At 40.5% G+C, this 23889-nt stretch overlaps 1 protein-coding gene across 2 annotated transcripts in view; it reads left to right on the forward strand.

The window, feature by feature from the left end:
* The first annotated feature begins 224 nt into the window (after positions 1 to 224).
* Positions 225 to 23889, forward strand: part of LOC115223973 (endoplasmic reticulum-Golgi intermediate compartment protein 3) — a 70638-nt gene continuing 46973 nt past the window's right edge. Inside the window, exon 1 of one of the 2 annotated variants that reach the window (XM_029794735.2) lies at positions 225 to 777. In XM_029794735.2, the coding sequence (XP_029650595.1) occupies positions 681 to 777 (97 nt within the window). In that variant the 5' untranslated portion in view covers positions 225 to 680. The remainder of the gene's footprint in view (positions 778 to 23889) is intronic. The other variant, XM_029794736.2, reaches the window with a different exon arrangement.

Here is a 23889-nt window from a genome sequence, read left to right on the forward strand (position 1 = left end):
CATTTTCCCTTAAGCAGTCTTCCAATTTATGACAAGTAATTCTGTCATAATTCAAGTCAGTCCTTGACTTTCAGTCAGAATTCAAGTCATTCCTTGGTGGGGGGGGGGGAAGTCAACGACATCGCCCCTAGAGCAAATCTTTCAATTTATGACGAGTAATTCTGTCAGAATTGAAGTCAGTCCTTGACTTGTCTCCTCATTGGTGTTTTATAAACAGGAAACATTTTTTCCTGCCGCACCGCTTCGTTCTATAATTTTCTCTCAATCCTTCTCATTGACTGCCCTAACCTGTCCTGGCTGCGATCTTTATGTTTTTCTCTCTCCTTTCTAAGCCGGTTGTATCCGACTGAAGCGTACTCTTAATAGCTTTTTCTTTTCTTCCTACGAATCCACCCCCGGCGGCGAAGTAAAAAACAAAAAAAAAACGGACACTTTCTGTCAACGTATGTTTGTATATAGGAGGACCAGATAGGAAGAAGTGTCTATAATGTATATATATATACACACCTACTACACACGTTATAACTATGTTACGTATAACGAAGCCTTATGTATTTAATTGAACACCTGTTATTAATTATTTTTAATAATTAAACACTAGAAACACCCCCTCTTCTCCTCCCCTCTCTCTCCTATATATACACACACGCTTCTATATATTTATCATTAATACCAATTCCATGGAACCCTCAAATATTATCAGTCGGTTACGGCAATTTGATGCCTATCCGAAGACCTTGGAAGATTTCCGAGTGAAGACTTTCGGTGGAGCAATTGGTAAGGGTCACTTTATATTCTTACATATTTGCATTTTCTCTTTTTACCCCAAACCCGTTGTTAATTTCAGTCGTCACTAAAATAGGAATATGCCTTTCCAAAAACAGTTTAAATCACGGTGGAAATAAGCCTTTTTTAAAAAAATTTCCTTCTCTCTCTTGAATTCTTCGTTACAAACAATAACTTCCTCTTCCTGGCAAATTTTTTAGTTAAGAGCAAAATATGCTATAAGTGCGTGTGTGTGTATGAATGTAATATATATATATATATATATATATATATATATATATATGTGTGTGTGTGTGTAGCTACACATATTTTTTATCAACTTAAATCAGATGTGGGCTGGGTCTATGTATATATATGTCTTGTGCCGCCCTTACGACACGCTGACCAGGTGTTGCTATACAACGTGACTGATATGTAATGTAAATGAACATACACACACACACACATAATACAATAAATGAATTAATTGCATTGCAATTAAAAGCATTTATGTATTAAGAATTTGGGTACTTTACCAACAGTATATTGGATAAATGATATCCCATAGTGGGTTGCACCCATAACCCCTAACTTACTTGGTACTATATATATATATATATATAAATGCACACACACACACACCACACACATATATTATATAGTATTAATATTATATATTAGAATTACTATACACCCACACAACACACACACATATATATATATATATAAGATATATATATCTATATATATATATATAATATATATATATATATATATATATAATATACAGGTATACTCATAGTATAGATCTGGGAAGACTATAGTTGAAATCAGGACTCTACAAACTTATGTAGAATCTATACTTTAATCGTGATAGCAAAAGTTCAGGATGCTGGTTGATATGTATTTATGTATGTATGTATGTATGTGTGTATGTATGTATGTGTGTATATATATGTATGTGTGTGTGTATGTATGTATCGATGTATGTGTGAGTGTGTGAGGTTCTAAGCTATTAAATTGTTAAATTACCTACGAAAATTCATTTTTTTTCTTCCTTTATATTACCATAAGTTTACACTTCTGTCAACTTTATTATATTTAAGAAATTAACGACACTATGGTTCGTGATTAACAGTCATTAATATACATACACACAAAACAGACTGCTTTATTTTGAGTTTGCTAGTGTTAACAATACACGCAAATAAAATACAGACTTGAGATGTAGTGCCCCAAGTGAGCTATATTCCACTTCATACCTACATAAATACATACATATGTGTGTGTATGAGAGAGAAGGCATACTTTTTAACTGTAAACATGGCTAATTTCATTATGAATAAAGTCCTAATTAGTCATTCGGAAGTAATCAGAGCTGAAAGGTTTAATGTCAAGAAGTCGAGAGAAGACTAAGAATGTCGCTTTGAAAGTTTTTTAATCTTCTTTTCAAAGTTTTTTTGTGTGTTTGTTTATATATGTATATATAGTTTGTAGAAATACATAGATCCGGAGGAGAAGCACACTTTAAGGTGTAGAGCAGTTAATATCATAGTGGGGGTTACCCTGGGTTTCTCGCTCGTTAAGGGGTTTAGCATTACGGCGTGTCTTCAGACCCCAAACACTGCTGGAATGATTGTTTGAGGTCTGAAGACACACCGTAAGGTTAAGCCTCTTATGAGCAAGAAACTCCACAAACCGGCCTACAGCACCTTAATACACACACGCAGAAGTCAGTGGACAAACGAAATAAAAGGGCACACAATACATTTAAGGGTTATATCATTTAAAACAGGTTAGGGGGCTTTGTGAAACTTGAAGTAGCATGAAACCGAATCAGGCTGTTTTAAATAATATATATATGTGTGTATATATATATATAATATATATATATATATATGAGTAGTTGAATGAATTATCTTATTAAGGATAATTCGAATTAACCGATACCTGGGTAGCAAATTCACATCAGAAAATATAAAGTTGTTGACAATTTCCTTAAGCAAGGTTTCTTTTGTTAATTCGTCGTTCAGCTCCATTCTTTCATATATTTATATATATATATATATATATATATCACATGAGATCGATGACCACTATGTGGACAACCCTTATGCTAGAAGTAGATCCGCTATGGTCCTACCACTCCCATATGTATATAAGGTCATCCTTCTCATATGTATATAATACAATTTTACTGAACCTTCGGGTTTATATAGCTAGACCACTGGTGTGAAATTGATGTTAATTAAATTAAAATCAAATTTCTCACCTTCATTTTAAATTTATATATATATATATATCACCGAAGTTAAGCAACGTCGAGCCTAGTGAGTACTTAGGTGCCCGCTTGGGAAACCTAGGCGCTGTAAGCATCTCACACTTTTAGAAGTACTCCAGCATGGCCGCAGTCAAATGACTGAAACAAGTAAAAGTTGTAAACATTAACCGAATATATTCTATGGTTTTAAGTGAAAAAATGCTATTATTATTATTATTATTATTTTTTTTTTTTAATATATATATCACCTGTTCTAGATACCTTTTCCCTCTTCAATATTGTATCTACACACACACACGTATATATATATATATATATATATATATATATAATATATATATTATATATATAACACATAAGGCAAAAAATTTGTAAGTTCGAGCAAGAGAAAAGAGTACTCAATACAAGTTATGGAAGTTTCTTTATTATTCGGGAGAAGTCAAACATCAAATCAACGGTTAATCTGAGTTTCCTGTTTTTGGTCTCAGAACAATCGTACATAGCTAGAAACTTCTCAGTAACAAGGGCGTGATAAGCCTCCGCACCCTCCCCACTTCCGCGCGCGTATATATATTGTATATACACACATACACACACTCTGTAATCTTTCGCTAAAAGTCTATGAGATCCGTAAGGATGTAACATTGTGTTTCATTTAATCAACACAGCTGAACAGTAAAAATGACCCCTCTACACATATTATTTCGTGATTGACGTCACGTATTAATACCGAAATATTGCCATGCCTACCTTCATACATGGATATATGCATATATTAATTTTGTAGTATTAATTTACGGTAATATTATTACCTTTACCCATATAATACAATAGATGAACTGATTGTTTGACAATTTTTAACATCTATGTATTAATCTTGTTGGGTACCTATCTGGCAGTATATTGGATATATATTATCCCATGGTGGGTTGAATTTTCAACCCCTATCTCATTTTATAACCTATATATATATATATATATTTTGTGAATTCTCCCTATATGTGTATGTATATATGAAACCGAATCAGACTTTTAAATTATATATACAGGCGCAGGAGTGGCTGTGTAGTAAGTAGCTTGTTTACCAACCACATGGTTCCAGGTTCAGTCCCACTGCATGGCATCTTGGGCAAGTATCTTCTGCTATAGCCCCGGGCCGACCAATGCCTTGTGAGTGGATTTGGTAGACGGAAACTGAAAGAAGCCTGTCGTATATATATATATATATATATGCGTGTGTGTGTTTGTGTTTGTCCCCCTAGCATTGCTTGACAACCGATGCTGGTGTGTTTATGTCCCCGTTACTTAACGGTTCGGCATAAGAGACCGATAGAATAAGTACTGGGCTTACAAAAGATTAAGTCCCGGGGTCGAGTTGCTCGATTAAAGGCGGTGCTCCAGCATGGCCGCAGTCAAATGACTGAAACAAGTAAAAGAGTATATATATATATATATATATCTCCGAAGTTAAGCACTAAGAAATGTAAACAAACTAACACCGGTTGTAGAGTGGTAGCAGAACAATCACAGACACACATGTGCAGCACAATGCACATGTGTATATACACATATATGCATAATACACATATTTACATACTCAACGGGCTTCCATACAGTTTCCATCCATTGAGGTCACTTGCAAAACATTGGTCGGCTCGGTGCTGTTGCAGAAGACGAATGCCCAAGGTACCACACTGTGGGACTGAACCTGAAACCATGCCGTAAAGTTGTGAGTTTGATTCCCTTGAGCAAGACACTTTATTTCACGTTGCTCCAGTTCACTCAGCTGGCAAAAAATGAGTTGTACCTGTAATTCAAACAGGGCCAGCTTTGTCACATTCTGTGTCACACTCTTTAAGAACCCTAAATGTGCGCGGCTTTCAATTGGCTAAAATTACCCCAAATTTGCAAAGCGGACTTGATTTCAGCCTCCATCAAGGAGGGCTCTGCTCCTGCTCTAAGTTATGCAAACAACCAAAATACTGGTTTACTTGATGTTGCGTTTACCAAGTTTTGACATAGTTTCAATCTATGAATAAAAGTATAGTGTGGCGATGATCAAGTTTGCTGTGAATGTGCACTTGGATCAGCTGATCTGTCGTTCACTCAAAACCAATGACATCACAAAAAAAAATCTTTTCGACCCTTTAGAATTGGAATGTTTGAAAAGTAAAAATTTTGCATTATGTAGATTGTTATTCTCTTTAAGGGAACATTTTTCTGGTTGAAATACGCCGAAAAATGGCGACACAGCAGTCAAAAAATCATAAAAAGTAGGGGTTTTCATAGAAAAAAAGCACCTTTTTGATGTAAATAATTTTTGGTCTTAACATGGTCTGATTTGAATTTTTTCTTCTACGGAAAGAAGAGCAAGCCTTCTTCTATCATACTCTCAATTTTGGTCTACTTGCGCCGCAGGGTCTCGGAGGAGTTAGTGTTAGTTGAAGGCTACCAAACCTGCCGCACACACAGACAACTTCAGCTTTATATATATAGATTAGCATGTCCTATAACATCAATATTCTTTTAACCAATATCGGGTATCAGTCTTGATTGTAATTATTATACATTTTCTATAAATCATCTGATTGATGTTAATAAGGTATATATACTTTATTATGGGTTTAGTGATTAGGCTAATCTTTATTCCTTTACTACGGTGCTCTACCCTACCTGATCATTTTATTATTGTTTAATAACCTCTGATAAATCTAATTTTTGTACCCCTATAAATTCATACTTAGCTTATATAAAACAATACCAGTATCTCCACTACTTAGAATAATTTAATTTAATTAAATTAGTATATATTTAAAATGTTCTTCAGCCTCAGTACTCCTTTATTAAATATCAGTAAAATCCAATTGACCAATCTCCATAGAAACCATATAATAAGTTAATATTTAGATAAATAATTTGCATAAATATTAAACTATTTCTATGTAATTTCTTTTCCTCCCTCTATTGTGGTAAAATTTGGTAAATACTCAAAAGTATTCGAAGAAATTTTATCCTTTTGTTATAATAATTTAGTGGGGTTATACAAAAATACCATGACCAACCCTTTGCTTGTCCTGTTCATCATGTGACACACTGGACATATTTCCCTGGTGTCCATGCATCAGATATGATACACACATTCCCAGTTTTCTCAACCACCAGCATAACTTGGGACTTATGAAAGGAAAGCTTTATATTAATCAGAACGTATGAAACACGGGCTAACTAAATATCTCAAAACAAGCATGGAGGTATAAGGTATAGGCGCAGGAGTGGCTGTGTGGTAAGTAGCTTGTTTACCAACCACATGGTTCCGGATTCAGTCCCACTGCGTAGCACCTTGGGCAAGTGTCTTCTGCTATAGCCTCGGGCCGACCAAAGCCTTGTGAGTGGATTTGGTAGACGGAAACTGAAAGAAGCCCGTCATATATATATGTATATATATATATATATGTGTGTGTGTGTGTTTGTGTGTCTGTGTTTGTCCCCCTAGCATTGCTTGACAACCGATGCTGGTGTGTTTGTGTCCCCGTTACTTAGCGGTTCGGCAAGAGAGACCGATAGAATAAGTACTGGGCTTACAAAAGAATAAGTCCTGGGGTCGATTTGCTCGACTAAAGACGGTGCTCCAGCATGGCCGCAGTCAAATGACTGAAACAAGTAAAAGAGTAAAGAGTAAGGAGAAATCTTATGATGAAGCTTTAGACTGGTAACGGATTAAGGACGAACGGCTGACCTCAAAGTAACGGTTCTCAGTCTTTTAATATTTCTTTTGTCCCTACGGACCGGTTTCATGGTGAGACACTTTTCCCACGGACAGGGTCCCTACAGACCGGTTTCATGGTGAGACCCTTTTCCCACGGACAGGGAGATCATGTGCATAAGAATAAACTGCATGTTATTTAATTATTTTTTTCTTTTAGTCTTCTACTTGTTTCAGTCATTTGACTGCGGCCATGCTGGAGCACCGCCTTTAGTCGAGCAAATCGACCCCTCCAGGACTTATTCTTTGTAAGCCCAGTACTTATTCTATCGGTCTCTCTCGCCGAACCGCTAAGTGATGGGGACGTAAACACACCAGCATCGGTTGTCAAGCGATGTTAGGGTGGGGGTGGCGGGACAAACACATACATACACACATATATATATACATATATACGACGGGCTTCTTTCAGTTTCCCTCTACCAAATCCACTCACAAGGCTTTGGTCGGCCCAAGGCTATAGTAGAAGATACTTGCCCAAGGTGCCACGCAGTGGGACTGAACCCGAAACCGTGTGGTTGGTAAGCAAGTTACTTACCACACAGCCGTTCCTACACATATAATAGAAATATCTTTTATTCTTTCAGTCTCTAGACTACAGCCATTCTGGGGCACCTCCTTGAAGAAATTTGAGTCAAGCATATTGATCCCTGTACTTACTTTTTTGAGGCCTGATACAAATCCACCCGAGTGGGATTCCGTTGATTCCTTCCCTTTCCTGGCAAATTCTATAATCACTCTGTTGACCGTGACAAGAAGAGTTCCAAGGGTTAGTCCATTCTTACGCTGGCTAAGTCCACCTTCACATTGACCAATATCATGCACCTTTTTTTTGAAAAACAAACAACGCCTTTGCTTCTGGTGTTTGCTGCATGACTAATTGCTGTCAATAATTAATGAACTATAATTTGAAATGAAAAATAATTATACAGTAGCAAGTTTGACGGTGGAGGCGCATGGCTTAGTGGTTAGGGTGTCAGCATCATGATCGTAAGATTGTGGTTTCGATTCCTGGACTGGGCGATGCGTTGTGTTCTTGAGCAAAACACTTCGTTTCACGTTGCTCCAGTCCACTCAGCTGGCAAAAGTGAGTAATGCTGCGATGGACTGGCGTCTCGTCCAGCTGGGGAACACATACGCCATAGAAACCGGGAAACCGTGTCCATGAGCCTGGCTAGGCTTTAAAAAGGGCGAAAAAAGAAAGTTTGATGCATCAGATTGTGTCCACATACATAAAACAGCATAACGTGAGGTATTTTATTTACTGAGTTCCAGCAGAAGGCCGTCTCTTCAGTTAGTATATGCTGTCATGAGATCTCAAGTGGCTAGCAAGTCTGGCTTTGGGACAAACAGGACCTGCTGCAGATGTTACAAACATTTTCAGGCAGGAAAGTGTCTGTGATTGAAGTCAAATCTTGTTTACGAAGTTTCCGTTTCAAGATGGATTCTTCGACTCTCCATCTGTCAAATGCTTTTTGGTCATCGTGGACCACTTCTTTTCAAACCGATCGATTTCGCCATCAACTGCTGTCACTCTTCAACATACACACTTAAGAATATTAAAATTGCATGACCAAGTCGTTGGGGTGTTACACTCACAGTTGCGAGATCGTGGGTTCAATTTGTAGATCGGGTGGTGTGTTGTGTTCTTGAGCAAGACACTTCATCTCATGCTGCTCTGCTATCACATTGACACTTGATGCGTGGTACACTGTGCACCTGGCCAGGCAACATCGATTTGATGGAGAGAGCGAGCTAATGTACATCAGATACATAATTGATGTTAGGGATTTAATGGCTGGATTAGATAATCATTAAATAAAATAAAATAGAATAAAAACAACAACAACAAAAAGACCAAACGAACAAACAAATAAGTCGATGGATTTCCATTGGTTTTGACATATCATCCGGAAAATGCTGAACACACGTTGTGTCCGACGGGAAAGCTTTATTTGTTTCCCTGTTTTCCGATGAACTCTGCGGAGTCTTCTTTGTTTTTCATTCTTACTCTCTTTTTACTCTTTTACTCTCTTTTACTTGTTTCAATCATTTGACTGCGGCCATGCTGGAGCACCGCCTTTAGTCGAGCAAATCGACCCCGGGACTTATTCTTTGTAAGCCCAGTACTTATTCTATCGGTCTCTCTTGCCGAACCGCTAAGTGACGGGGACGTAAACACACCAGCATTGGTTGTCAAGCAATGCTAGGGGGACAAACACAGACACACAAACACACACATACACACACATATACATATATATATATACATATATACGACAGGCTTCTTTCAGTTTCCGTCTACCAAATCCACTCACAAGGCATTGGTTGTCCCGGGGCTATAGCAGAAGACACTTGCCCAAGATGCCACGCAGTGGGACTGAACCCGGAACCATGTGATTCGTAAGCAAGCTACTTACCACCCAGCCACTCCTGCACCTATTCTTTTCTTATTTTTTTTCAATTTGTAAAGGTAAAAGATGGACTCCCTGTATGTGTATGTGTTTGCATGCACACAGACACACTAAAACTTTTCTACGAATTCTAGAGTGAACCCCCCCCCCCACAAACAAATAAAAACAGGATCAAAAGTCAGTGTGTGTGTGTAGTGCACAATGGATATGATGGATTAAAAATTAACTGTGTATTGATCTTCGTGCTGATGTCCTGATTCTGATGCTATAGAGATATCCATTCGTCCGTAAACAAACTTCAAACTGTTATGGATTTAATGGCTGAATTACATAATCGTTAACTAAAATAGAATAAAAAATAACAACAAAGAAAACCCCAACAAACAAACAAACAAATCGATGGATTTCCATTGGTTTTGACATATCATCCAAGTTTTTTGATCAGGAGAACATAAGTGTATATGTGTTTAACTGATCGAAACTCGGACACATGCGTACCCTTAAACCAGTGGTTTTCAACCAGGGTTCCGCCAGTACAGTCCAGGGGTTCCGCAGGAAGTTACAAAACTGCTAAAATCGGCAGTAATTTTTAATTCTCCTGTGCAGATATGTGTGCATAACACTATTAAATTATTGCACAGGGGTTCCTCGAGCCAGTGGAATGTTTCCTTGGGGTTCCGCTCCAGCAAAAAGTTTGAAAAGCACTGCCTTAAACAATCGACTCCAGTGCTGTCTTAGGGCTTGTGCACGCTGGTGGTGGGGTATGCACAGTTGCCTAGGAACCTCATGGATCTCGGGGGGCCCATTTCCGTTCTTGTAATACTGTGACTTGTTAATGAATAAATATTATCAGTTTCTTTATTGCCCACAAGGGGCTAAACACAGAGAGGACAAACAAGGACAGACAAAGGGATTAAGTCGATTACATCGACCCCAGTGCGTAACTGGTACTTATTTAATTGACCTCGAAAGGATGAAAGGCAAAGTCGACCTCGGCAAAATTTGAACTCAGAACGTAATGGCAGATGAAATACCTATTTCTTTACTACCCACAAGGGGCTAAACACAAGAGGACAAACAAGGACAGATAAACGGATTAAGTCGATTATATCGACCCCAGTGTGTAATTGGTACTTATTTAATCGACCCTGAAAGGATGAAAGGCAAAGTCGACTTTGGCAGAATTTGAACTCAGAACGTAACAGCAGACGAAATACAGCTACGCATTTTGCCCGGCGTGCTAACCATTCTGCTAGCTCGCCGCCTTCTTGTTAATGAATAAATATCATCGGGGCCCTAATGCATTAATTTCTCCAAGACCTTCATGGATCAAGGGGCGCATTTATTCTCTATGTATGCTGTCAGTGAATAAATAGTCTATGGGGTGGCAGAGTGATTTGTTCCGGGTCCTCACATGTCTAGGGGTCTACTTATGATCTATGTATGCTGTGGTTTGCTACCAATGAAAAGATACTGTAAGAATACTATAGGGGCCGGTCTAATGCATTGACTTGTTTAGGGGCCCAATTCTGATCTGTAAATACAGTGGCTTGCTGTCAGTAAATATTATAGGGCTGGTGCAGGAAATTAATTTGCTCGGAGGCCTCACGAATCTAGCGGTCCACATGACCTATGTATGGCTTGCTGTCAATGAATAGATCCTATAGCGTCCAGTTCATTGTGGATCTAGGGGCCCAATTATGATCTATGTATGCCGCGGAGTGCTGTCAATAAATAGGGCCCAGATTACTGCAATGCTTCCTCGAGACGCCAGACTGGGTGATCGCAGTGGTAGACCCAACTTAGGCGGAGGCAGGGGAATCTGAGGGGTGCGTGCTCCTCATCAAGAAAGGAAGTGCACCCTTCTGAATAATGTTGTAACGCCTTTTTCTCCTGGAATTGTAATCCCTTCTGACCGTGTGCCCTCCTTTCGAAAAATTCCTGGGACCATGCCTAGATCGAACTCGATATCACACGATAGCGAGAACTGCTTGATTACACACACAAGGTATCACTAGAATAAGTACACCGGTACTTATTCTATTGGTGTCTTTTGTCGAACCGCTAAGTTACAGAGGCGTAAACACTCTAACACCTATTGTCAAGCGCTGGTGGCTGGCACAAACACACACACACGGCGCCGGGACCTATTGTAGAAAACGCAGGTCGAAGGTGGCGCGCAAGTGGGACTGAACCCGAAACCCACGTGGTCGCCTAGTGAGCTTCGTAATCCCACGCCCAACCGCTCGCTCCTTTCCCAGCCGTGTTCTATTGAAGTCAAATCAAATTGATACACGTAGGATATTAGTTTCTCATGCCGCCGCCTCACGTAGCGAAAATAGGACTTGATTTACTGCTCTCACCCCCTCTCTCTCTCTTTCTTTCTCCATCTTTCTCTCTCTTCTCTGTCTGTCTCTGTTTCTCTATCTACCTGTTTCGCTTTATCTCTCTCTCTCTTTTTCTATCTATATATCTCCATCTCTTTCCCTTTCATTCACTCTTTCTGTCTGTCTCCATCTCTCTCTCTCCTCTATCTCTCTTCTCTCTCTCTCTTCTCTCTCTCTCTCTCTCTCTTTCTATGTATATATCACCATCTCTTTCCCTTTCATTCTCTCTTTCCTTCTGTCTGTCTCCACCTCTCTCTTTCTTTCCTTCTCCATCTCTCTCTCTCTGTCTATCTACCTGTTTCGCTTTATCTCTCTCTCTGTCTACGGAACTATGCGACCCTTCCCCCCCTTTCAGATACATCAAACTTTGTCACACTATAACTTTGGTAAAAGTGCATATTTTAGATAAAAAATGTTTTCGGGTGCATTTTAGCTGGTATCAATTAAAATGTCGAGAAATGCGAAAAAATAACAACACACAAAAAAGTCGATGTTTTTTCCCTCCACTTCTGTCCTAACTTTGTTTTTCTCAATAATCTTGCATGAATTCTTTTTTTTTTTTCCGTTTCACTTTTCAGTGAAATTTTTCAGAGATACATTTCAGAAGGTGTTCTGGCGATCTTTCGTCTCTAGTAGACCTTTCCGTCGATTTCCGTAAAAAATTTTTTTTTTTTTTACATATGGGCTTGCGGGAACTTTTGAAGTAATATACATACATATACACATACACCGAGTAAAAAATTTCAGTTATCTCTCTCTTTCACACATTACTCTGTCTCTTCACACACACTAACAGAAGCACTTCACTTACACAACATACTGTCTGTCTCCCACACCCCATCAAACACACACACATGTACATCAATGCTTCCCATGCACGGTAACTTCAAAAGAATTTCCCTCGTCATACAATCGCTTTCTCTTAGTCTCTTTCGCTTTCATTACTTCAAAAGTTCCCGCAAGCCCATATGTAAAAAAAAAATTTTTACGGAAATCGACGGAAAGGTCTACTAGAGACGAAAGATTGCCGGTGTTCTTAACGGTTATGTGCAGGGGGAAACTCAAAAAGACAACAAAAACCCAGTTTTTTTTTTAAGGATCCTAGGCGCAGTGTCGAGCTGTTATTTTTAGCACGTCTCACGACCACCTCATACCGTCCTCGTTTGCCACTGCCGTATTTGATGTTTCTCAATATATTTCTCCCCATAAACACATTTAATGGTTCATTGCTGGGATTTAAGCTAAAAATTCGGACTGTCCGTATAATAAACTGTGGCTTAAAAAAAAACAAAAGTTCGAACATAAAAAAATAATCTTTTTTGCGTGATTGTATGATTTCCCGTGCGTAGAACACAAATTCGTAAGGTTTTTCTAGAAATTCGAAAAGATAAAAAAAGTAATGAGTGGTTATATGGAGTGCTTAAGGCAGAATCCCATCAAAATATGCTTAAAAATATGTTACATAAAAATGTCCACACTTGATGCAGGAGTGGCTGTGTGGTAAGTCGCTTGTTTACCAACCACATGGTCCAAGGTTCAGTCCCACTGCGTGGCACCTTGGGCAAGTGTCTTCTACTATAGCCTCGGGCCGACCAAAGCCTTGTGAGTGGATTTGGTAGACGGAAACTGAAAGAAGCCCGTCGTATATATGCGTGTATATATATATGTGTGTGTGTGTGTGTGTGTGTGTCTTTGTCCCCCCCCCCACATCGCTTGACAACCGATGCTGGTGTGTTTAAGTCCCCGTAACTTAGCAGTTCGGCATAAGAGAATGATAGAATAAGTACTAGGCTTACAAAGAATATGTCCTGGAGTTGATTTGATTGACTAAAGGCGGTGCTCCAGCATGGTCACAGTCAAATGACTGAAACGCGTAAAAGAGTATCATCATCATCATCATCATTTAATGTCTGCTTTTCATGCTGGCATGGGTTGGACAGTTTGACTGAAAACTGGTAAGCCAGGGAGCTGCACCAGGTTCAGATCTTATTTGGCGAGGTTTCTAGGGTTGGATGCCCTTCCTAACACCAACCACTCTAAGAGTGTAGTGGGTACTTTTACGTGCCACCGGCACAGGTGCCAATGACCTCACACCAGCATCGGCCACAACTACAGTCTCACTTGGCTTGGCAGGTTTACACAAGCCTGTTTGTTCCTTCTCGAGCCATGCCTGACTTATAAGGGCCAGTTTTCCGGTTTCCTTGGTGTATAGATTCCCCCCTGGACGGGGCGCCGGTCCATCGCAGGTGAGCTGCAAGATGCAGGAGGAAAGAGTGAGGGAAAGTTATGGTGAAAGAGTCAGCAGAAGTTTCGCCATTACCTTCTGCCGGAGCCGCATGGAGCTTAGGTGTTTCGCTCATAAACGCACACATCGCCTGGTCTGAGATTCGAACCTGCGATCCCTCGACCGCAAGTCCGCTGCTCTAACCACTAGGCCATGTCGCCAAAAGTCTTGGTCACCTGTCACTACTTCCATGAGGCCCAACGTTTCGTGCCATAAATAATATTATTTCCCAGTTTTGGGAAAGTGGGAGAGGGTCAGTCAATTACATCGACCCCAGTGTCTAACAGGTACATATTCCTTCAACCCCAAGAGGAGGAAAGACGAAGCCAGCCTCAGTGAAATTGGAACTCGGAATATAAAGAGATGGAAGAAATATCAATAGACTTTTTGCCTGAAGAGACAATTGGATTAGTTTCCTCATCATTTACATCATCATCATCGTTTAACGTCCGCTTTCCATGCTAGCATGGTTTGGACGGTTCGACCGAGGTCTGGGAAGCCAGGAAGCTGCACCAGGCTCCAGTCTGATCTGGCAGTGTTTCTACAGCTGGATGCCCTTCCTAACGCCAACCACTCCATGAGTGTAGTGGGTGCTTTTCACGTGCCACCGGCACAGGTGCCAGGGGAGTCTGGCAGTGGTCACAATCGGTTGGTGCTTTTAACGTGCCGCCAGCACGGAAGCCAGTCAAGGCGGCGCTGGCATCGGCCACGTTCGGATGGTGCTTCTTACATGCCACCGGCACAGAAGCCATAGTTATTATTTCCTTGGTCTCAGAGAAATAAATGGCTGAGTGTACTTTGGTATGGCATATTGGCTCTGAACGCTGAATTTATGGAGGGGCCAAGTCAGCCCAGTTGTGACATTTCACTTCAAACACCCGAGGAAGGAAGTCTGGATGCGGTTCTTGACATTTTGGTCGGACGCTTTGACTGACTTTTGCCAAAACAGTACACCACAGGAAGAACAACTACCACCACCACCACCACACCTCCTCCTCTACACCACCATCACCTACTACTACCACAACTCCCACCACACAGCTCCTTCACTATCACCACCACCATCACCACCATAACCTACTACTTCTGCTACTACTACTACTACCACCACCACCACATCTTCCTCCTCATCTTTTTCCTCCTCCTCCCTCCTCTTCTTCTTCTTCCTCCTCCTCTACTTCTGCCTCCTCCTCTTCTTCTTCCTCTTCTTCTTCCGCCCCTTCTTCCTCTTCCTCCTCTCCTTCCTCTTCCATCACCTGCTGCTGCTGCTGCTGCTACTACTACTACCACCACCACCACCACCATCACCTACTACTATACTACTACCACCACTGCCACCACTACTACTACCATCACAACCACTACCACCACTGCTGTTGTTGATACTCCTTTATTTTGGAATGCAGGGGACTGGAAGCTCCTTTGAAGTTTTTCCGAATCAATCTATGTTTGGATCAATAAACAATTGAGATAAATCAGAGATGAGACTCAAGTCGAAACATGTTGATTCATTTAAATTTCAAAATGAAGCTTTACTATCTTTTATTATCATTATTATTATTATTATTATTATTATTATTATGGAAGGTGGTGAGCTGGCAGAATTGTTAGCATGTTGGATGAAATGCTTAGCGGTATTTCGCCTGCCGCTACGTTCTGAGTTCAAATTCCGCCAAGGTCGACTTTGCCTTTCATCCTTTCGGGGTCGATAAATTAAGTACCAGTTACACACTGGGGTCGATATAATCAACTTAATACATATGTCTGTCCTTGTTTGTCCCTTCTGTGTTTAGCCCCTTGTGGGTAATAAAGAAATAGGTATTTTGCCTGTCGCTACGTTCTGAGTTCAAATTCCGCTGAGGTTGACTTTGCCTTTCATCCTTTCAGGGTTGATTAAATAAGTACCAGTTATGCACTGGGGGGTCGATATAATCGACTTAATCCGTTTGTTTGTCCTTGTTTGTCCCTTCTGTGTTTAGCCCCTTGTGGGTAGTAAGGAAATAGGTATTTCACCCGCTAAGCATGGTCGGTCAAATACATCGACCAGTTGAACACTGGGGTCGACGTAATTGACTCATCTCCTCTCACAAAATTGTTATCCCTGTGGCAAAAATTGAAACTATTATTATTATTATTATTATTATTCATTTAGCGTCCGCTTTCCATGCTAGCATGGGTTGGATGGTTCAACTGGGGTCTGTGAAGCCAGAGGGCTGCATCAGGCCCAGTCTGATCTGGCAGTGTTTCTACGGCTGGATGCCCTTCCTATTATTATTATTATTATTCTGCTGAGTTCGATTTTGCCTTTCATCCTTACGTTAGGCCTGGTGCCTTTAGTAAAAAGTATTATTATTATTGAGTGAGAGTGCAGTGCATGCCATCAAAGAGACATCGAGGTAACATCATATTTGTTTATAAGATGACTGCTTTGAGACTCTGAAATTTTTGACTAATGCCAGTATAATAGTATAATACAGAATGCTGTGTGTGAATTTTACCTGAGAATGCGCCTTAAGAATGTAAGAATATAAAATAAAGCTATGTAGGCCAATAGGCAGACTTACAACCAAATCGACTTATGACCAGTCAGTCGGAACCAGTTGTGGTCATAAGTCGACGACGACCTGTATTATATTTCAGTTTTATCTCCTTTCGGATTGACACTTTTATTATTATGTTTTTCTTTTATCTGTTTCAGTCATTAGGCTGTGACCATGCTGGGGCACTGCTTTGAAGAAATTTTAGTCAAATGAATTGACCTCACTCTCTTTTACTTGTTTCAGTCATTTGACTGTGGCCATGCTGGAGCACTGCCTTTTTTAGTCGAGCAACTCGACCCCGGGACTTATTCTTTGTAAGCCCAGTACTTATTCTATCGGTCTATTTTGCCGAACCGCTAAGTGACGGGGACGTAAACACACCAGCATCGGTTGTCGAGCAATGCTAGGGGGACAAACACAGACACACAAACACACACACATATACATATATATATATATATATATATATATATATATATATATATATATATATATATACATATATACGACAGGCTTCTTTCAGTTTCCGTCTACCAAATCCACTCACAAGGCATTGGTCGGCCCGGGGCTATAGCAGAAGACACTTGCCCAAGATGCCACGCAGTGGGACTGAACCCGGAACCATGTGGTTGGTAAACAAGCTACTTACCACACAGCCACTCCTTGCTGAACTGCTAAGTCATGGGGACATAAACATACTAACATTGGTTTCAGTGCCACCCAACCAGAAGAAACGCCTGGACACTTTAGAAATACCCTACGACCTTGGTGTATTTGTCTGTGGTCCTTGTTGTGACTTGTGACATACCAGTCCCTTTTGCTGAGCTGCTAAGTTATGGGGATGTAAACACACCAACATTTGTTGTCAAGCAGTGGTGGGAGACAACCACACACACACACAACAGGCTTCTTTCAGTTTCCCTCTACTGAATCCACTCATGAGGCTTTGGTTCGTTTGAAGCTATATACTTGGCCAAGGTGCCATGCGGTGAGACTGAACCAAGAACCATGTGGTTGGGGAGCAAACTTCTTATTTCTTTGTTGCCCACAAGGGGCTAAACATAGAGGGGACAAACAAAGACAGATAAATGGATTAAGTCGATTACATCGACCCCAGTGCGTAACTGGTACTTAATTTATCGACCCCGAAAGGATGAAAGGCAAAGTCGACCTGGGTGGAGTTTGAATTCAGAACGTAACGGCAGACGAAATACCTATTTCTTTACTACCCACAAGGGGCTAAACATAGAGGGGACAAACAAGGACAGATAAACGGATTAAGTCGATTACATCAACCCCAGTGCGTAACTGGTATTTTATTTATCGACCCCAAAAAGATGAAAGACAAAGTCGACCTCGGCGGAATTTGAACTCAGAACGTAACGGCAGACGAAATACCTATTTCTTTACTATCCACAAGGGGCTAAACACAGAAGGGACAAATAAGGACAGACAAAGGAATTAAGTCGATTACACTGACACCAGTGCGTAACTGGTACTTTATTTATCGACCCCCGAAAGGATGAAAGGCAAAGTCGACCTTGGCGGAATTTGAACTCAGAACGTAAACGCATACAAAATACCACCACGTATTTTGCCTAGTGTGCTAACGTTTCTGCCATCTTGCTGCCTTCTTACCACACAGCCACCCCTGCACCTACTGCATATTTCTTTATATTTTAGTTAAGGAAACTACCATACAGGATGTAAAATTTGTAGTTTTGGATGTGACGTTCCATGTTACAGAAATTGCCCATCAGTGTGGCCGCTGTAGGTTTGTTGTCATTCACAAATTTCACGTAGCTGATAGGCAGATGAAAGTTTAACATTTCTTAGAATGTTTCTTGGAGAGTAACAGATTCATTAAATAACTAAACCCTTTTGTGACCCACCTGACTGAAACCGCCTCTGGCTCTATAGTACAAAAATCTTCTTTTCCTAAGTTCTGAATTAAAATCTTCCACCAAACCTTAGCCACAATTTATGTTCCTAACACCAGCTGAATGATAACTAAGTTATTTTACTAATTTCTTTTTTATATTTAATGTAATTGAAAGAAACACAGAGCATCTCAACAGAAATATGGTAACAAAAGGGTTAAGATATATAATAGGGAAACAATTCTTAACCCTTTTGATACCAACCTGGCTGAAACCGGTTCTGGCTCTGTAGTACAATGTCTTGTTTTCATAAGTTTTGAATTAAAATCTTCCACCAAACCTTAGCCACAATTTATGTTCTAACACCAGTTTAATGATAACTAAGTTATTTTACTAATTTCTTTTTTATATTTAATGTAATTGAAAGAAACACAGAGCATCTCAACAGAAATATGGTAACAAAAGGGTTAAGATATATAATAGAGAAACAATTCTTAACCCTTTTGATACCAACCTGGCTGAAACCGGTTCTGGCTCTGTAGTACAAATGTCTTGTTTTCATAAGTTTTGAATTAAAATCTTCCACCAAACCTTAGCCACAATTTATGTTCCTAACACCAGTTTAATGATAACTAAGTTATTTTACTAATTTCTTTTTTATATTTAATGTAATTGAAAGAAACACAGAGCATCTCAACAGAAATATGGTAACAAAAGGGTTAAGATATATAATAGAGAAACAATTCTTAACCCTTTTGATACCAACCTGGCTGAAACCGGTTCTGGCTCTGTAGTACAAATGTCTTGTTTTCATAAGTTTTGTATTAAAATCTTCCACCAAACCTTAGTCACAATTTTTGTTCCTAACACTAGCTTAATGATAACTAAGTTGTTTTCCTAAATTCTTTGTTACATTGAAAGTAATTGAAAGAAACGCAGAGCATCTCAACAGAAATACGGTAATGGAAGGGTTAGGAAACGTATCAGGTGTGGTTGATATATGTTGAGCAAGAGGTCTAACAGGATCATGTATCTGCCCTACATAACTACCAACATACTCTAAGCGATTCTGCACATGTGCTAAAAGACTGCAATTTTGGCATTATTTCATTATTAGTAACAATTATCATGCCTAGCAAATTTGGTCGATCTGGCTTCCTAGCTTAAACTGCTTCACATGCAGAACCAATTTTTTTTTATACATTTAACCAAAAAGCAAACTGTATCTTATACACCAACAAACACAGTGTTTATGCTGTCTAATTCCTTGATTCCTTAAATATTTCTATCTCCATGTTTGGTCTACAGTAATTCCTCAACTATCTCAGGTGTTACGTTCTGAACCCCCCCCCACCCAGTGATAGGTGAAAATCTGCAAAGGGGAAACAGTATTGCACTGTTTGTTTTTTTTTTCTTTTAATTATTTTTATAATTTGTATCTCTTTTACTCTTTACTCTTTTACTTGTTTCAGTCATGTGACTGCGGCCATGCTGGAGCACCGCCTTTTAGTCGATCAAATCGACCCCGGGACTTATTCTTTGTAAGCCCAGTACTTATTCTATCGGTCTCTTCTGCTGAATCGCTAAGTTACTGGGACGTAAGCACACCAGCATCGGTTGTCAAGCGATGTTGGGGTGACAAACACAGACACACAAACACACACACACACACACACAAACACACATATATATATATATATATACATGATGGGCTTCTTTTTAGTTTCCATCTACTAAATCCACTCACAAGGCTTTGGTCGGCCCAAGGCTACAGTTGAAGACACCTGCCCAAGGTGCCACACAGTGGGACTGAACCCAGAACCATGTGGTTGGTAAGCAAGCTACTTACCACACAGCCACTCCTGCACCTGTAAGCAATAGGTGAACTGCGATATGGCAAGGAATTACTGTAATACTCTTATCTCAGCTTTTTCTTTTCATCAATTATAATATTAGTGTTTGTTATTTATTTTCCTCTCTTCAAGATAGCTTTGGTGCATTTTTTTTTCTTTCTAAGTGGAATCTTAGATATATTTCTTTGGTAAATTCATGTCCTGTCTGCTGTAATATTTCAAGTTTGGTTATCATTTTTAATGGCTAGCTGGTCAGATTCATTAGCACATCGGACAAAATGCTCTGCAGTATTTCTTCCAGTTCTTTACCTTTCATCCTTTCGGGGTTGATAAAACAGATACCTGTTGAGTACAGGAGTTGATCTAATCAACATACCTCATCCCACTAAAATTTCTGGCTTTTTGCCAAAATCTGAAAGAATTATTATTATTATTATTGTTGTTCCTTCTCGAGCCACGCCTGACTCATAAGGGCCGGTTTCCTTGGCGTATAGGTTCCCCACCTGGACGGGACGCCTGTCCATCGCTGGTGAGCTGCAAGATGCAGGGGGAAAGAGTGAGAGAAAGTTGTGGCGAAAGAGTCAGCAGAAGTTTCACCATTCCCTTCTGCCGGAGCCGCGTGGAGCTGAGGTGTTTCACTCATAAACACACACATTGCCCAGTCTGAGATCCCTCGACCACGAGTCTGCTGCTCTAACCACTAGGCCATGTGCCTCCACATTATTATTATTGCATGTTATTCTTCTGGAGTCTTTGAAACGAAGTACCAGTCATGTACTGAGGTTGATCTAATCTAATGGTTTATCCTCTGAAACGTATGACCATATTTGGTGCTCGTCCAGTTCAAGTCTGCTAAAGTATATTTTGTGAATGTGAGAGAGAGGGAGAGGGAGAAAAAAATATATACTGGGGGAAAGACAGTGAGAGAGAGGGGCATACACTGTGAGAAATCAAGTGGGAGGGAGGAGAGAGACAGAGCGAGAGAGACAGAGACGCAGAGAGAGTGAGAGAGAGAGAGAGAGAGAGCGAGAGAGAGAGAGAGACAGACAGACAGACAGACAGACAGGCAGGCAGGCAGGCAGGCAGGCAGGAGAGATAAACAGAAACTTTGCATAAAAATGCACCAAAGTTGGGGGGAAACAAAGGACCTAATGGCAAACACCATATTGGTTTCAAATTTTGGTACCAGGGCAGCATTTATGGGAGGTGGTGTTTGTTGATTACATTGACCCCAGTGCACAACTGGTACTTTGTTTAGTGAGAATTTGAACTCAGAACGTAAAGACAGACAAAATGTTGCTAAGCATTTTGCCCACCATGCTAACAGTTCTACCACCTTACCATTCTAACAAATACTGTATTAGTCTTGGAAGCATTAATTGTATCAAACTGGAAGTTCACCGCTGCCTGGGCTTGCACTGAGCACCATTGACCGAGAGCTCCTAGAACGGTGAAGAACAGATTGGAGCAGGTAGAAAGTCAAAACACAACACCTGGAGAACAGATTGGAGCAGGTAGAAAGTCAAAATACAACGCCTGGAGAGTAGCTTCAGTATGCTAAGAACCGGAAAACTCGTGTTGTTGTTGTTATAAGGCCTCTGGGTGTGTGTTTATAGGTGGGTGTATGTGGGTGTGTGTATTAAACTGTTTTGACAAGGTTGTTTCTGAGAATGTATTTGCTGTCCTAACAGGTTCTGCCGTGTTTGGAGTTGTCAGAGGACAGCCATTGCAGCCGCCAGTTGAAACAGTACACACACGTGAGTGTGCATTGTACACATGCATACATATGCACATATTGTACACATGAATGCATGCATGCACATACACACATGCACATACGCACACAAGTCAACTTTAGTTGTTTTTTTTAAGAAAAAAAATCTTGAAAACTGAAAATGCGTTTTTTGTATCAGATATTGTGTGCTTGTCTTTTATATATGAATTTATGTTTGTATGTGTGTGTGTGTGTGTGTGGTGTGTGTGTGTGTGTGTGTGTGTGTGCATGTGTGTATGTATGTGTGTGTGTGTATGTATGTACATGTGTGTATGTATGTACATGTGTGTATGTATGTACATGTGTGTATGTATGTGTGTATGTATGTATGTACATGTGTGTATGTATGTACATGTGTGTATGTATGTGTGTATGTATGTATGTACATGTGTGTATGTATGTACATGTGTGTATGTATGTGTGTATGTATGTATGTACATGTGTGTATGTATGTACATGTGTGTATGTACATGTGTGTATGTATGTGTGTATGTATGTACATGTATGTATGTGTGTGTATGTATGTACATGTATGTATGTACATGTATGTATGTATGTGTGTGTCTGCACATACACACACATACATACACACATGTACATACATACACATACATACACACACGCACATACAAAGTTCTCTTGCACCACACAAACCTGCAGTGCCCCCTACCCCCTCCGACATCCTCAGGGGTTAAGGGACTCATTATTATCAGTCTTTGCCTCTCTCCCTCTCCTTTCTCTCTATGTCTGTCTCTGTTTTCTCTCGCTCTCCTTTCTGTTTCTCTCCCTTTCTCTCTTTTTCCTTGTGTCTGTCTGTCTGTCTGTCTTTGTCTCTCTGCCTCTCTTTCTTTCTCTCTGTCTTTCTTTTTCTCTGTCTTTCTTTCTCTCTGTCTTTCTTTCTCTCTCTCTTTCTTTCTCTCTCTCACTTTTCTTCTCTGCTTGTCTGTGTCTCTCCCAGTCTCTGTTTATACTCCTGCCTGCCTGCCTGTCTGTCTGTCTGTCTCTCTCTCTCTATGTCTCTCTCTGTGTCTCTGTCTCTCTCGCTCTGTCTCTCTTTCTCCTCCCACCCACTTGATTCCTCACTGTATGCCTCTCTCTCTCTTTCCTCCCCAATGTATATTTCTGTCTCCCTCTCTCTCCCTACCTCCCCCCACTCTCTCCCTCTCTCCCCCCTCTCTCTCTTCCCCCAATATATATTTCTTTCTCCTCTCTCTCCCTCTCTCTCTCTCTGTCTTTCCCCCAGTATATATTTCTTTCTCCCTCTCTCCCTCTCTCTCACATCCCTTTCTCTCCCTCTCGCTCATTCACCCCCCCACCATTAATTACCCTCTCCTTCCTCTCCCCCTACTCCCTACATCTCCCCTATTTACTTAAACCAATCCTTCCTCCCCACTCCTCGTTCTCCCCTTACTCTCCACTCAGCTGTCATCACAGAATTTACACATGTTGTTACATTGTTTTCTTTGCTCTAAACAAGTGTTTCTGTCTGTGTGTCTGAATATCAATATGTACACCTGTGCACAGGGCATGCCTATGTGTGCAGTGCGTGTGTGTGTGTGTGTGTGTGTGTGTGTGTGTGTGTGTGTGTGTGTGTGTGTGTGTGTGAAGTAGGGGGTTGGGGTTGTTCCATACTTAATTTCCTGCCATGTACAACAGATTTAATTAGGTGTAAGTGACCCAGGAACATTTGTGGTGATGGGAACGGGGACGGGGACAGGATTAGGGAAGGCATGTAAAGGAATTGCTCTGCAGTCAACCACCACTACCACCACCACAACAAGAAGGCCACCACTACTACCACAACCACCATTGCAACAATGCCACCACTACCACCATCACAACTACCACCACTACAGCGCCGCCACCACCACAACCATCACAACGCCACCACAACCACTACCACCACAACCACTACCACCACAACAACCACCACCACAACCACCGTCAT

The sequence above is a fragment of the Octopus sinensis genome, linkage group LG24 (genome assembly GCF_006345805.1).
Source record: "Octopus sinensis linkage group LG24, ASM634580v1, whole genome shotgun sequence".
NCBI lineage: Eukaryota > Metazoa > Mollusca > Cephalopoda > Octopoda > Octopodidae > Octopus > Octopus sinensis.